This window comes from Dipteris shenzhenensis, chromosome 19, assembly GCF_047967505.1.
Source record: "Dipteris shenzhenensis isolate YYH24624 ecotype China chromosome 19, Dip_SZ_1.0, whole genome shotgun sequence".
Taxonomy (NCBI): domain Eukaryota; kingdom Viridiplantae; phylum Streptophyta; class Polypodiopsida; order Gleicheniales; family Dipteridaceae; genus Dipteris; species Dipteris shenzhenensis.
The window spans coordinates 49,858,725-49,876,171 of NC_141614.1; the positions used below are offsets into that span (position 1 = coordinate 49,858,725).

Here is a 17,447-nt window from a genome sequence, read left to right on the forward strand (position 1 = left end):
CATAATGGTTAGTAAAATGAATCACAAACTCTTTTTACCACAAAACAAGTGCTCCTTGGTTTTGTGTGGGAAAAAATGGGAAGAAAAGGTAGGGACCTTGGCATAGAATTTCCCATTTCCCACAGAAGTACCCACGATGTCATAAGGCCTTTACAAGCTATTCCCGCATAGTACTCCATGGGCGTAACAAAGCAGGGCATGGCCATCGTACCTGAGACGAAGGTGCTGCCCACTGCCTGCAAATGCTCCTGATGTGCCGATTGAAGCCACTGCCTAATGTGAGGAATCACATTCTTGTATTCATTCCTAGCCCCGGCGTAGAGAGCCCCTTTTGGTCGCTGAGTTTTCTCCAGGGGAACATGCCGCCTTATCGTTGCTTAGGTCCCGCCCGCCAGGTTGGCAGCTCACGTGCGCAGGCTATCAAGTCGAAAAATCTCCGATGGCTCTTCATCTGTAGCCAGGAGGGTTTCTTCTTCTGGCTTTTCTCGACTCATCTCGGTGACGCTGCGCAAGTAGCTCAAGTACTTTCTCTGGAAAAAAAAAAGCCAGCTCACGTACTGAACGCTTATGGAAGGAGACCCCTCCCAAACCCGAAAAAGCAAAGTAATTGTGCGACGTGGCCTATTTAAATTATTTTCGTAACAGACAAACCCAAGATTTCCAGATTGCAAGCATAAACTTACCAAGGAATCGCTATGGATAGACGGCATGTGCAAGCCAGATTGGTTAAAGACGTCCGCAAGCAAGGACATGTACAGGGTCCAGCCATCCCATGGCTAGACCGGGCAAACTCTCAAGACCGTGACGTAGTGGAGGGGGAACCAAGGGCTGCTTTAGGTCTGAAGTACAGGTGAATGCTTCTAAGCCATGAGAGAACAATGGCTGGGAGATGCTGAGCTTAGAGGAGGCACTCACAGCCTTGGAACAGATGCCCTATCCGCCTTCGGTTAACAACATTTCTTGCATGTTGCAAAAGTGTAGACAACTGAAAAATCTAGAACATATTAAGCGCTTGAACACCTACATGTGCAAAAGTGGGCTCAAAGATCACAGTTCCATTGGGAACTACCTCATCCCAATGCTGGTGCAAGCTGGAAACATGCATGATGATCAGCAGGTGTTTAACACGTTGGTTGATCCGAATGTTTATTCTTGGCCTTCCCTCATCATTGGTTATATTGAATGTGGGGAATCACATCATGCCCTCAACCTGTACAACAAAATGCAAGAAAATTGTGTACATTCTAGCAAGAATACGTTAATGGCCCTACTGAAGGCTTGTGCTTGGCTGAAAGATGCAGCCAGAGGGGGAGAAATACATGCTGAAATTGGCAGAAAGGGGTTGGAAAGAGATCTTTTTCTTGGCAGCACTTTGATCGATATGTATGCCAAGTCTGGCTCCCTTGCAAAGGCACGGGAAGTGTTTGATAGGCTTCCAGGTCGGAATATAGTCTTGTGGACTGCCCTAATTGCAGGCTACGCTGAACACGGGCAAGGTGAGGAAGCTCTAAACTGTCTCAAACAGATGCAGCTAGAGGGGTTAACTCTAGATGCTCTCACGATTGTTTGCAGCTTGAAAGCTTGTGGCAGTATAGGAGCCATAGATAAAGGTCAAGAACTACATGCTGAGATTGCCAGAAAGGGTTTGGAACGAGATCTTTTTGTTGGCAGCACTTTGGTTGATGTGTATGCCAAATGTGGCCACCTTGCAAAAGCGAGGGAGGCATTTGACAAGCTTCCAGTTCGAGATGTGGTCTCATGGACTGCACTAATTTCAGGATATGCTGAACATGGGCTTGGTGAGGAAGCACTGAACACTTTCAAGCAGATGCAACTAGAGGGTGTCTCTCCAAATGCCCTCACCTTTGTTTGCAGCTTGAAAGCTTGTGGTAGCATAGGAGCCATACAGAAGAGCCGTGAAATACATGTCGAGATTGCTAGAAAGGGATTGGAAAGAGAGCTTTTCGTTGGCAGTGCCTTGGTCGATATGTATGCCAAATGTGGCTTGCTTACTCGAGCACAAGAAGCATTTGACAAGCTTCGAGTCCGAAATGAGGTCCCATGGAACATACTAATTGCAGGACATGCTGAACATGGTCTTGGTGAGGAAGCACTGAACTGTTTTGAACGGATGCAAGTGGAGGGTGTCTGTCCAAGTGCTCTCACATTTGTTTGCAGCTTGAAAGCTTGTGGCAGCATAGGAGCCATAAGCAAGGGCCAAAAAATACATGCAGTGATTGCCAAAGAGGGGCTGGAAAGAAATCTTTTTGTTTGCAACACCTTGATTGATATGTATGCCAAATGTGGCTCGTTTGCAACAGCACAGGAAGTCTTTGACAAGCTGCCTGTTCGAGATGTAGTCTCTTGGAATTCACTAATTGCAGGATATACTGAACATGGGTTTGGTGAGAAAGCACTGAACTGTTTTGAACAGATGCGATTGGAGGGCTTCTCTCATGATGCTATCACATTTGTTTGCAGCTTGAAAGCTTGTGGCATCATAGGGGCCATAAACAAAGGTCAAGAAATGCACGCTGAGATTGCCAGAAAGGGATTGGAAAGAGACCTTCTTGTTGGCAGAACCTTGGTCGATATGTATGCCAAGTGTGGCTCAATTGAAAAAGCACAGGAAGCATTCGACAAGCTTCCAGTTCGAGATGTAGTCTCGTGGACTGCACTAATTGGAGGGTATGTGGAATACGGACTTGGGGAGGAAGCAATAAGCTGTTTTGAACAAATGCAACGGCTGGGTGTCTCTCCAGATGTTCTCACATTTGTTTGCAGCTTGAAAGCTTGCGGCAGCATGGGAGCCATACTCAAGGGCCAAGAAATACATGCAAAAATTTTGATAAACAGGTTGGAAAGAGACCTTTTTGTTGGCAACACCTTGGTTGACATGTATGCCAAATGTGGGTCACTTGCAGATGCAGGGAGAGTGTTTGACAAGCTGCCAGTTCGAGATGTAGTTTTGTGGAACATACTAGTTGCAGGGTATGCCCAGCTAGGAGAAACCGAAACTGTTTTCCACATACTTGAGAGAATGAGAGGAGAAGGCATAAAGCCAGGTGGCGTTACATTCCTTGGTGTTCTCACTGTATGCAGTCACACAGGTCAAGTGGATCTGGGCCAGATGTACTTTGAGGCCATGAGCAAAGACTACGGACTTACTCCAACTATTGAGCACCACACATGTATGATTGATCTCCTTGGCCGTGCAGGTCGATTAGATGAGGCAATAGTGATGGTGAAGAAGATGCCTTTCCATCCTAATCTCGTGGTGTGGCATAATGTGCTAGGTGCTTGTCAAAAGTGGGGTAATGTGGAGCTTGGAAGACAAGCCTTTGACCATGCAGTGCAGCTGGACGAGACGGATGTGGCGGCTTATGTCTTGATGTGCAACATTTATGCAGAAGCTCACATGCAGGGAGGGTCTCTACAACAGTCCACTTGACCTTCTACAAAAAAGGAGCATGCATTATCAAATAGTGGAGGCCAGATTTCTCTAGATTCTACTCGGGGTGAATGCGTGGTAAGCTGAAACAAGCATGCAAGTAGCAGTCAACGTCCTATTGCTAGTAAGCAGTTGATGACTATTGCCCATCATTGCACATGGCTATTTGAGTACGTGTCTATTCAAATCATTTATACTTGCTTTTTGCATGTTACAATCAGCAATTTGATGCCATGATTGATCTTTCCTCAACGATTGATGTGCAAATAGTTTTAAGACGGAACGATCTTGATTCGGCAACAATGAAAGTGCACCAGTGCCTAAAAAGTCAACCCCCAGTCTTAGGAGGTCCCTACTATCCGCCAAAGCAGCCCCCGTCCCACTAGGACGGAAACCCCCATCCCCAAAACATGCAGCTCCCCTCTCTCCAAGGGGGACCCCCTGCCCCCAAAAGTGTCATGCACATACTACTACCTACAAAAATGTAAAAATTTACAAAGCTCGAAAATGAAGCCTAAACTATCCCAAACATTCCCAAGCCATTGCTATGTATGCAAACCGTTTCCCATATTCTGAGTTTTGTGCCTTTTGGCGTTTTCCAATCCAAAACATTTGTTGCTTTGAGCCCATTTTATTTATTCTCATTCGTATGTATTCCAAGATTATGGTCACCTACAAGTGTTATGTCATTGTAGCTTATGTGTTTACAATGTAAAATAAGGCCTTGGGTCGTATTTTGCAGAGAGCTGTAGGCGAAAGCATGGAAATCAGTTCTTGAATCAGCTCACGTGTAGAAGACTTGTTGATTGAGTGAGGTTGATGCTTGAAATCATTGCATTCAATTTACAGAATTTCCCCCACACTGCATTGATTTTGTTGAGCTCCAATGAGGTGACTTACATTTCATCACCACTTTCTGGCTTGTCTCTGCTTTAGTTCTTTTCCTGATTGCATTTCTCTTCCTCTGTGCTTTGATTCGTCATCTGGCTACGTTCAGATCTACCCATCTATCTTTACACGATAGCCCGGATGACCTCATGCTTGCATGTGAACAAAAAGTCTTGGAAGGCAATTATCAGCCCAGGTCTCCTGGATCTGATGCCACGGATTTAAACTCCACATCCGATCATGGGGCCTAGCTGTTAGAAAAGTCACTGCCCCACCTGTGAACCCCCGTTTTTAGGGGACAAGGGGACAGGAGACTGTAGGGGGAAAGGGGCAATGGCTACCTAGCTGCATGGAGGACTGTGCCAGCATGGTATGGAGGCACCTGGAGCAGTACCAGGGCCAGCCAGCAGCGACAAAAGGCCACCAGAAGGGGCCTACTTATAGGTCAGACCAGCCAGGTCTGGTCGGCCCACATTCAGCCCTAAAAAGGGCCCTGACCAGGTCGGTCCAGTCGGCTGCAGCAGACTGGCCTGGTCGGTCAACTATCAGGGGTCCTTGCCCTCCTATAAAAGGGGCTTCATTCCCCCACTATTCTCCATCACCTGCATAGACAGCCTTGCACACAGGCAAGCGCGGAGAGGGAGAGAAGTGGCTCAGTACTTGCAGCATCCTTTGGCTGTTTGTATATGCTCACCCGTTGAGCTTTTGTCTGCCCACGATTGTGGAAGAATATATCTGCGTTTTATCTATCTCTTCTCCGTCTCACTGAGTGTTGTATGAGCTAGATCGGGAGTGAGGTGTGAGTGATTCTATCCTCTATTTCCAACATGGTATCAGAGCTAGGTTCACAACTCTAGATCGGAGTACCTCAGCAAGTAGGCAACTCTAATTGACACTCAGGTTTGCTGCGTGGTCAAGATCTCCGCTCTAAATTCAGTTTAGTGTTCTTTATTATAGCAAGGATGGAGGACAAAGATTCTATTGTTTCCTCTTCAGCCCCTTCTCTTCCTTCCTCCTCCAGATTCCTCTCATTCACCATCCAAACTTCGGAGAGTCAGGGAAGCTAGACGGGTCGAACTACCCAATTTGGAAGATGAAAATCCGGAGCCATCTTGTGGCCCGGAAGTTGTGGAAGCTAACAACGGGGGTGTAGGCAAAACCGGAAGACTTGCTCGACAACAAGGGGAAGATTGTCATTCCAGTGGATGATGAAGAGCTTGAGAATTGGGAAGAGAGAGATGCCCACTCCCTAGCATTAATCATTGGGACCACGGCAGACTCTGTTCTTCCGCCCATACAGATAGCCGAGACGTCTGTAAAGGCATGGGCTATCCTGAAGGATGTGTATGAAACTGACAATACATCTCGAATTATGATGCTCCAACATCAACTGTACAATCTGGACATGATTGAGGCCCCTGGGGATCCACTAGAGTTTATCGTATGGTACCACGTGAGTGTAAGGAAGGGGGTTTATATAAGGGAAGAAAGATACATTTTATAAGGTAAGGTCCCATAATAGGGGGTCGATAAGGGAAATTTTCATATATTTATTGCACGCAGGTGACATCTCCTTATTACTACTAGTGAATCCCTCGTGATTGAGGCAGACAATGTTCATGACCATCTTACAAAAGTCAAGGTGGCAAGGGACCAGCTCACGGCAGTTGGTCAGAAGGTAGTTTCAAGTCAATTGGCACTGTTGATCTTACACAAGCTACCTCGAAGTTTTAAGAGTTTCGTGACTACGGTCACTGCAAGACAAAGGACCAAGCCTCTCATCTTCCAAGAGCTTGGGCCTTTACTATTGTAGGAAGAGGCTCGAGAAAAATTGTTTACTAAATCGGACGAGAAGACTCTCGTGGCAAGGCACAAGCCCAACAAGGGTAAGTAGACAAGCCCGGGCAAGAACAAAAGCAAAACCGAGGATGTAGAGAAAAAGAGGCAGATGAAGTGCTTCTACTATGAGAAGCTTGGTCATTTTGCTAAAGAGTGCCGCCAGAAAAGGCGGACCTCAAGGAGTCCCATGTCCAAGGAGGAGCTAAAGACCGAATCGGCAAATGTCACGACCAGTGCTCTCTTCATCATCACTGAGTACTACTCTGCTTATGCAGTTAGTGAAGGAGAGGAAGTTTGGTATGTGGACAGTAAAGCTTCAAAGCACATGTCCAACAAAAAGGAGTGGTTCAAAACCATGGAAGGTATGCATCTCGATTCCAAGGTCACTGGGGATAACCGGTTATGCCCTGTGAAGGGTGTCGGTAGTATTCCATTTATCACGACTGCAAGAAACGAGGAGTTGATTTTCGGTGTACTGTATGTATCGAATTTGTGCAAGAACCTATTGTCTATCAGTCAGATGGACAAGCACAATAAGTCAATCTTATTCGACAACGGCAAGGTCACTGCCACATATTACAGCTTATACACAGTGATGTCTGTGGTCCCATGAGGACTCCATCGTTGGGTGGTCATCTCCACTTCATTACATTTATTGATGATTACTCCAATTTCACTTGGGCTTTGGGGCTAAAATCCAAATTAGAAGTGTTCACGGTGTTTAAACACTTTTCAGCCATGGTTGAAAATGAAATCGGACTCAAGATACAGACATTGCGCACAGATAGAGGTGGGGAATACTTGTCTGTAGAATTTGATGCTTTTCTAAAAGGCAAAGATATTGTGCATCAGCTCATAGTCAAGCTGACCCCTCAGCAAAATGGCAAAGCTAAGAGGAAAAATAGAACTCTCATGGAGATGGACAGATGTATGCTGAAAAGCAAACACATGCCTCACAAATTCTGGCTTGAGGGTTTGATGTGTGCCAATTACATTTTGAATCGGGCTCCCACTAAGGCTTTAAAAACAAAGACTCCTTATGAGGTGTGGAATGATAGAAAGCCTTCAGTGGATCACTTCTGAGTCTTTGGATGCCTTGCTTATGCTCATGTGCCAGTTGAATTTAGGCACAAGTTGTCAGATAAAGCCATTAAGTGCATATTTGTTGGGTACAGTGCAAAATGCAAGGGGTACCGTCTCTACAATCCTGCTACATGCAAGATCATAGTAAGTAGAGATGTGACAGGTGGTGGCTCAAGGTGTTGAGGAGCATGGGCTATATCAGCACAATGCTCTGTTGGTGCACGGGGATGGTGGATGGACTTCCACTGATTGTAGGCAATGATCGTGTCTGCAGGGCTTGCGTGGAAGGCAAGCAACACATGGACAAGTTCCCATAAGTGTTCATCATATGAATGTGAGGAAGTATCACATCCATCGTGGTGCCAACAATAATGGCCAAGGCCTCCGCATCACGTGTATGCCATGCTCTCACTAAAACAGCATCTACTGATAGTCACTACTAGTGTAGTCGTTGTGACTAGAGTCACAGTGGGTTGAGGCATTAACTCTCTTCCCGTTGCAATCTCCCATGTCGCCGTCAACACCAAATGGCTCCAAACTTTCATCTTCCGCAATGGGTAATTTGTCTATCCCACTTGCCCATTTTCCCAAAATTAGGAATAGTATATCTTGTGGCCGTGACAATGAACTAAGAAGAGATAGAAGTTATACACATGTTTGAACTTGAGCTGCAAGGGAACCATCCTTCGAACGTCGAAGATGATTCCCCCAAGCGTTCATCCTTCAGCAAGGTCCTTGCCTTCAAGCTCCACCTCTTGTGGACTTCCATCAGGGCTCTGATACCATGTTAGAAAATAGAGGGTACTCACAACTGAAGACTAGTAGAGCCCCTAGGAATTCACATAGGGGTGTTCATATGGAATCCAAAACTTCTCTACTTATGTGTACTTAGCATACCTTCGTAGTAAGTAAATGAACAATGCACAGGAGAGATTGAGAACCAAAAAAACTTATATTTCTGTCCACAACGGGCACTATACAAAATGTATGCCCAATCTCTCACCCTCTAGTAGAAGAGTGTTACCTAGATGTGGACCCTTGTGCATAGTCAATAGTTGTTCTCCTACCTCTGTGGCTCTCGCAAAGCAGTCGGCATGCATGCTCCCTAGTAGCTTAGGTGGTCCTTGTTGCTGTGCCCTACAAACACACCTCCAAGCTATCCCTGATGGATAGCCACAACATAGGTAGTGAATGCTCTAAACTCTTGACCTCCTTGCTGCCCTGATGTACAGCTAAGGGCAAGGCCCAATTGTTCTCTTTGTTGTCTCGGATGATAGCCAAACGATGTAGACCTCCAAGCTCTTTGATCCTTTCAGTAGCCACCTCCCTTACGTCACGTTTGTGTTCCTCTAGAGGATGGATCCAAGCAGTACATTTGCTCCACAACTTGGATGGGAGGAACTACCTGATTTGAGGGGTGAACATAAGGAGCCACACAGTGGGTAGGAAGATTTGGAAGGTCGCCATGGGTGAAGAACAAAAGCCCTAGAATCAAATGGATGCCATGGGTAAGATAGTGAAACTAAATGACCTAGAAGAGGTGGAAGAATGGAAGGAGAAGAATGTGGAAGCATTATGTCTCATCATTGCTATGATATTATAGGCTACGATTCCGTACATTTAGCTGGTGGATACTTGAGAGGAGGTCTGAACCATACTGAGAGCAACAACACTAGCTAGATCCTTATGCTCCAAAATCAATTGTTTATAATGAAGATGGAGGAAGGAGATTTGATAAGTGAGCATTTGATTAAGGTCAAGGTTGTCAAAGACCAAACTCAGAAGGTTGACATGTGTTAGTAGTGCTGAATATACTTTCCAAGAGCTTCAAGGGTTTGGTCACTATACTAGCCATTGCTCAGGGGTCTAAGCCACTCACTTTTGAGGAGTCGGGCCCAATGATCATGCATACAGGTATAATAGTGTGTAGAACAAGGCCTTTTTGGCTTCAAAGGAAAGGCGAACAAGGGAAAACCAAGCCTAAGATTGATGGTGACTCTTCAAAAGAGACAAGGGATTCTTCAGTGAGTAGAAGGAAGAAGAAAAAGATAATACTTCTACCAAACGCATAGGAAAAGATTGTAGATTGAAGGAGGTTGATCGATAGAATGAGTAGTAGTCGTAAAAGGAAGAGACAATAACTAATATGGTAACAAAAGAGCTATTTTGTGTGGTCGCCCCAAGCATTCTAGAGATAATATTTACGACAGTGAGGTGACTGTCATGATATTAGATCGAGTGCTAGTGCACCGACTTAGATTCCTTTGACAGTAGAGCCAATTGCTCGAGGGGTGAACTAGTAAGAAACCCTACGTATCATGTGCATTAAAGGGGCACCCACCTAGAATTTCTCGCAAATAAAACCACCCCTTTTTACTTATGAACTAACACATTTCCTTCTAAATTTGGATTAAAAATCCCCTCTTGTTATTGTAATTCTATAAAATTTTTCCCTAATAAAGAAATAAAAAGTCCCTCCTTTTGAATGCATGTGGTACACTGACATTTTGTGAGGTGAACCGCCCATCACAAATCCCAAGCCTCTACACAACTCGTACCTTAAGAACATGAACCTTGGTGCACTCAGTCCATCATTGTCCTCTCATTACTAGAGGCTTCTAGTGCTTACTCCACTCACCTTACACTATTCTTTTCTATAGTAACAAGTCCCAATGTGGTTGCCAAATATTGATGGTATGTTTTCTCGATCACATTGGTTACTCGACACACAATGAGTTGCCTATAAGTGATGATACTAATCTTGCTAAGGGGGAGAATTGAGCATCAACATAATGGGTTATTGCAACACAGACAAAAAGTTGTATGAAGACACTTAATTAGAATGAACACTTGAGAGATTACAATAGAACAAGAATAGACAAGAAATGTTAAGTTAACTTGAGAGGATAATTGAGCGTCAACATAATGGTCATAGCAACATGGTCGTAAAGATATGAAGACAATTAGAATAACCCCTAAAACATTGTGTGATAGTGCTTCCTCTCATGAGTGTGGACACCTTTCCCTCTCTCTTCCTCTTATGCACAATAGTGCACACAAGAAACACTCTTTGCTCATCTCCCAAATGTTGTTGTATCCTTTTTAATTATATTCTACTGTCTTTGTGCTTCACTCCATCTATTTTTATCTCATCTGTTGTTAGCTCTTCTTCTTTTCCTCCTCCTCCTCCAAGAAGTAGTTGTCCCCCAAGGAGTTGTGACTCTCCCTTAAAAGGTTTCACTTACTAGATTTTGACTGCCACACTAACCACAATCAATTGTCCTTGTACTCTTTTGTGCACCATTTCTATTTAGTCCACTTCTTGCACATCTTCTTGCAAGCACCACTTCTGCATGCTCCGCTTCATGCACCACTTTATTGCCACCTTGATGACATTCTTTTCCCACACGTAAGTTTTTTACATGTTAGGGAATGCATATTTTCTCATTTTTTACCATGCATGGTGCATCTGTCAAGAAATCAATCCCATTGATATGCTTCTACCATAGGTCTATGTGTTTGATGGTCATGAAACTTTGCACAAACTTTTGATTAAGTTCTATATAGTCGCAAAGTTTATGAAGTTTGAACATTGCTTCTATGGTGGGGCATGTACATTTTCTCATTTTTGACAATGCATGGTCACAAGTGTTAAGAAATTATGCATGAGTGTCCTTATATCATACATGTATGTCCATGATCCTCATGGACCTTTTCACAAACCATTGAATCACTAATCTCCATATAATTCAATGTTTCATAAGGTCTTGACATCATTTGTATGTAGGAACATGCACATTTTCTCATTTTCAACTATGCATGGTTCACATATTAAGAAATTGTGCATTAGTATGCTAATTCATAGATGTATGTGTTGAATGGTCACAAATCTTTGCAGAAACCTTTTTTTCAGTAAGTTTAGCATCCTCACAAAGTCTCATAAGGATCAGACATTGTTTACATGAAGGGGTATGCACATTCTCTCATTTTTTACCATGCATACTGCATAAGTGCCAAAATATTGTTTCTCTCTGACTTTCTTATGAATTGGTGTCATGATCTTGGTATGCACAAGTGGTGACCTAGGTTGTTAACCTCACCGAAGTGAACCAAATATTGAGGCTAAGATGAAGTCTCTAATGGAACAAAGTGTCTAACATGAACAAAAAAAGAGGACTCTATCTAAGTTCTTCACCCAGCCACATCCTCTAGAGTGCTTCTGTCTACATAGTCCGTATATAACTCTTTGAGTTCTTCCTTCTCTCTTCTTCCATGATGAACCTCTCTCTCTCTAGAAACCCCCTTGAACCTAGCAGTTGCAAATTGGATTCCTCTTTTGGTGCCATGTGTCCCATAGAAAACCTTACCTTAAAAACCCTCTCATGGGCTCCCCTTTGCACCCCTTCTTATGCCTATAGGCCTAGAAATAGTCCTAGACCCAAACCCTCAAAGTATCTACTAATAACTTCAAGTGCTATTGAGCCCTTTAGTTTCTTGCCTTGCCATAACAATGCCATGGGACTTCCGTCAATATGGTTAACAAATGGTTTATGTCCTCAAAAAACAAAGTTGGGAAATTCCTATGGAGAGTGCTTACCCTTTCCCATGTCGAAGTCTCTTCAAGTTTACCTTTCTACTTAAGCAGACATTCTTGATATATTGGATGTCTTGTTCTTTTTTCTTGTCTATCTAAAATTATCTAGTTCACGTGGTAGCAGGTTCAATGAGTTCAACTTGGAATTTATTTCCAATGAGATTCATCTCCTAACTTTCTTTTTAGCCTACTCACATGAAAAACTAGATGTACTCTATAGGGACTCTACATCCCTATCATTAGGCTAATTTCTAAGCAAGTTCTCCAATTCTCCTAAGTATTATGAATGGCCCACAATACCCAGGAGACAACTTTGGACATTTACCCATCTTTGTTGATTCTAAAGATCTAGGTACCTTGAGATAGACTTTCTCATTTTCTTCAAACTCCAACCTTCTACAGTGGGGGTTTGCATAATTTCTGCTCTACCTTGAGCCCCTCTAATGCTATTGTAGAAAACTTTAGCATTTGATTCATGTCCTCAAGAAAATATTTGGCTACTTGAATCTTCTCTTTTTCAAGTCCCACTACAATTGGAGCTCTAGGTTGAAAGCCATACATCATCATGAATGGACCAAAACCTGTAGTTGATTGCTTGTCATTATTATATGTAAATTCTAATATGGGCAAATATTGTTCCCAAATAGTTTGCCTTTTACTTATATATTCTTGAAGCATATCCTTAATGACCTGATTGACCCTTTTAGTTTGACCATCACTCTATGGACGATCCATGGTGCTAATATTCAATGTAGTTTCCAACCTCATAAACGCAGCCCTCCAAAAATGGATGTTAAATTTGCTATCCTAGTCACTAACAATATCGGTTGGTAGCCATATAATCTACCTTTAAAACAGGAGTAGATGATATACCTATCTTTAACTTCATAAAGCTATTCTTTTGAGGTTTATCCCATGTGAAGGTACGTCCCTTCCCCTTAAGCTGTTTTGTCATTGGAACAAACATTTTAGCATAGTCCTAGATGGATATCCTGTAAAATCTAGACAAGTCTGCAATTCTTGTAAGTTTGTAGGATGTGGCTATTTCAATATGGCCCTTATTTTTTTGGGATCTATACGAACTTTTTCTTGGGATATAATTTGTCTTAATTACTTTACTTCTTTGGCAAAGAATTCATACTTGTATTCTTTTGCAAAAAGAGAGTAATTTCTAAGCAATTGGAATAGTTTCCAAATGTTCCAGATGCTTTTCCCTTGTTTCGCTATAGATGAGGATATCATCTAAGAATACTACAATAAATGTTTCCTAAATATGGCCTCAAGATACTATTCATAAGTGTCATAAAAGTTGTTGGAGCATTCGTTAAACCAAGTGGCATTACTAGTTTTATAATGCCCGTACTTGATATGAAATAATTCTTGGGGACACCCTCTTTTCTAATTTGTCCTTGATGATATCCTGATCTTAAATCAATTTTCGTAAAATAGTTTCCCCATTGCAATTGATCAAAGAGCTCATCAATGCGAGGCATAGGATACTTATTCTTTTATTGTGATTTTGTTTAAGGCTTGATAATCTATGCATAAGCACATAGTACCATCCTTTTTCTTTACTAGTAAAATTGGTGAAGACCAAGATGAGCTACTAGGTTGAATTTGGCCTTTCCTAAGATATTCAGTCAATTGTCTGTCTTTCGGCCTCACACTCTTACATTTGACTAGGTCTATATGATGGTTTATAAACAGGAGTAGATCCAAGGAATATGTCTCTTTTATGATCTACATCTCTCTCGGAGGGTAAACCATCGAGCAGATCACATGGGAAAACGTATTTAAATTCAACCATTAAATTGTTTAAAGAATATTCATACTTTTTAACAACAACAAGAGAAAATTTACTCTTTTCACATGTAGGATAAATAAAATTGGCAATAACAGTAAGTTCATAGAGATATATCTCACATTCTTGTTAGTGTAGAAGTTGTTCCAATTCCATCAAAAAAATAAGGGGAGGTTTGGGTACATCATGTTCTCCTTCAATCTAGAAGACTCTAACATATTTTTCAAATATAATGGATTTATTTAAATAACTATGCTGCAAGCTATGCCCAAGACTGTACAACCACTCTCGACCAAGAACAACATATATTCTATCGAGATGCATAATTTGGATATTCAATGCATCCTGATAGCCTTGAATGTCCACCTCTACACCATGTATCATGGATGATTTTTTCAAGTTAGTTTCGTTAAGAACCTAAAGTTTTATATTGGTGTCGAAAGTTTGTATGCCTAAATAAAAATAAATGTTTGAAAGATTTGCCAGGATTTGAAACTTTTATGCAAAGAAGTTTAAAGTTTCGCCAGGATTCATAGTCTTTACTTCAAATTTCAAAAGAAAAAATATAAAAATATACTACATCCTATCAATATTGTGAAACTAAAAAATCTCAGCAAAGATTTTATATTAATATATAAGCATAGCTTCGATAAAAACATCCATGCCATGTATCATGGTGTCCCAAACCTTTTTATCATTACTCTTTACTAGAGACACCACATATTTATGGGCACTTGGACTTTTATTAGGAAACTTTAATTTTTAAACTAACAAATAATTTAAAAATTTGTGTGTGGCACTATCATCAACCATAATTCTTAATTTTTTCATTCTCATAAATTACTGAGAACCAAAGGTGAGATGCTACATTTCCAATGATAGGCAACATATGTGAAACCTCCATTTTAAATTGTCCCTTACTTTTTTGATTTGGGAATTTATTGAGCCTCGAAACAAAACCAATTTGCTCTGAAGTTTGACTCTCGATTTACCGTAGTATGGTCAGATATTTGGGCATACTTGATGGCTTCCTCAAAGATCTCAAGAGAATCTCTTCTAACCTTGACCTTGTAGGTGTTGTGTAGATCCCTTATGAAACCTCTTATCTATAGGAATGCATCGATTCCATTCAACTTGAGGATTGCCTCCTTATAATTTGCTATGTACTAGATTAAAGTATTTTGGTCCATATTATAGTTATTCCATGCTTCCCAAGCCCTTTCTAGATCATTCTCATGTAAGAATTCTTTTACGAAAGCTTACTCAAACTCAGCCCAATACTTAGGGATCCTATAAGTTTCCTTGAGGCTCATCCACTATTTATATGCATTGTTTCCAAGGGAAAGGCTTGGTTACACAACTTGATTTTCAAGAGGAGTGTTTGTTAACCCTTGGTTAGCATGAGACTTGGAATTGGTGGAATCAGCATGCAGAAGTGAGCTAAGGTGGTAGGCAGTAGCAAAGGTCCGAGTAATGTTGATAGGGAAGAGTTCCATAGACTTCGAGAGGAGACAAGAATCCAACAACAACGACCAATGGTGGAACATGGTCTATCAAGTTAGCTAGGATAGTTTTGGAAGGTGGTGAGCTTGCCATTAGGTAGTCAATAAACTTCTATTTAGATAGAAGATTCAATAGTACTAGAGGTATAGACTGTTGCGAGACTATAGAGAGACTGGTGAGATAGTTCAAAGAGTCTAGGTCACAGCTCAAGGACTCATAGAGCTTCTAGCCCAGTCGAGCATAGGGAAGGTGTGTCTAAGTTTATATTTGAGTGGAACTTTCATGAACTATGCAGCCACAAGCTATTGTAATCAAGAAGCTACTTTATAATACAATTGGCATTAGATTTCTTTGATTGTCTGTCTCTTTCTACTTTCATACAATTTTCTTGCTCTGCATGTCCCCTTGTGTTAGTTACCTTGATGTCTCTTTTTTTTTGTTACAAAATGACTTGTAACCTTGTATAGCAACCCATGGACTACTTAGGGCATGCATCTTCATATGTGAGCCCATGTGCATCAAAATCAAACAAGGGTGATGAGTCAGTCACAGCACAGGATTAGGAAAAAGATCATCAATAGTATTCCTAAGTCGGTGTGGAAGTCTCTCCACTTTTGCAAGACATATTTATTGTGTCCTTAAGAATATTCAAGGTTCATTTTCATTTAGGGTTTTTAATGCAAGAGGGATTAGTACAAGTCTTTGCAGCTTTGAAGCGATATGTGACAAAGTACGGATCGTACTAGCCTAGTCAATCACTTATTGAGCATAAAGATCACAGAGGATCAAACCAAATATGGAAAGCCATGGGGAGAGAGACAGGAAGTATGAAACACTTAATCTATTGCAAATCTATATCTCTTGCAATGTGTGTTCAACAATACATGATAGGCCTCTTATATAGAGAGTGCCCTTTGAATAGTCAACCATGTGGGATTCTCTCATCCACATCTCTCCTTGTGGATATCCTTGATCCACATCTCCACATCATGTAGTCCACATCTTAGGGTGGCTACTTTGATTCTTTCCTTAGCACATACCTTAGGCTTTGATCTATGTGCTCATGGCACCACAACTGTCAACACCTCCCCTTGGTGCCATAATCCTTTGGCTACTGCAAGGTGATCAGATGTGAGTTTCAAATCCAACACCTCCCCTTAGTGCTTGCATTGCTACTTAAGGTGGTCAAGTGTGGCTTTTACATGTCAATACCTCCCCTGGGTGCTTTCATAGCTACTCTCAGGTGGTCAAGTTTGATTTTCAAACATATGGGCTGAAGGTGGCAAGGTTTTTCTTTCTCAATACATGTTGTTCCTGTCATTCTGCTCATGGCTTGATGACAATGCATTTGCTTCTTTGCTTGGTGTAGCTTCATGCATGATGCTTTATTCTTCCATGTGCCTTAATGCTTTCTGTGTGGATGCCATGCTTCGTGCTATGGTCATCTCACACACTTGTGCTTTTGGCATGCTTATGACAATGATGTGTACATTCATGCTTTGATTTGTCATTTGTTGCAAAGGTCTTACCATGAGCTTTATTTTGCTTCAATGGTAGTGTCTAATTGCTAACAATGATTCTGATTAGATAGACGCGTAGAGCTCGAAAAGACAATCACTTTTCCTTTTTGGAACGTGTCGAAATTCTTCTTAGATTGGAAGTTACGCTTTGTTGAAACTTTTGATGATGTGGCATAGGGATTCACATATAGAATTCAAACTATGCTTCACAAGGGCCTCTGTGCTTAGGTGGCACTTGTTGATGTGGTAGTTAACCAATCCTTAACCTAAACTTAACCATTGTTTAGTGTGGGTTGGGTTAACTTAACCATAGTTTCTTTTGATCTGCCACGTGGTCTAAGGTTCATCCTTAGAAAACAAAAAAAAGACTTTGCAGACTGCCGCAAATGCGCAACGATGACAACGATGCGACTGATTGCAGAAGGTCGCATGGTCGAGGCATCTGGCAATGAAGAGATTCGAGACGGTTTGCACTGTTTGGTGCAACCCATGGCCCCCCATGTGGTCATGTTAGAGATGACGTTGGCATTGAAGGAGGTCGTAGGAGTCGTGTGCAGAGAACTTGCTGCTCAGGCGCTGTCGCTATGTGAAGACCAAGAGGTGCTGGAGCCGCCTTGAAAGCAATAAAGGTAGAAGGCGGGGGAGGGAGTTGTGAGGCGAGAGCTTCGGCGAGTCTGTGTTGAAGAAGGCATTCGCGATGGCGCTAACTACAATTTTTCAGAGTTGTTGGGAGGACATGTCTGCTGCCTCGCTCGCTGTGTTGGACGT

At 42.0% G+C, this 17,447-nt stretch overlaps 1 protein-coding gene across 1 annotated transcript; it reads left to right on the plus strand.

The window, feature by feature from the left end:
• Positions 1-318: 318 nt before the first annotated feature.
• On the plus strand, positions 319-3,923 carry LOC147890591 (pentatricopeptide repeat-containing protein At4g13650-like). The gene has a single exon (XM_087390117.1). The coding sequence runs from the start codon at positions 890-892 to the stop codon at positions 3,449-3,451; it is 2,562 nt and encodes an 853-aa protein (XP_087246243.1). The 5' UTR covers positions 319-889; the 3' UTR covers positions 3,452-3,923.
• The last annotated feature ends 13,524 nt before the right edge of the window (positions 3,924-17,447 follow it).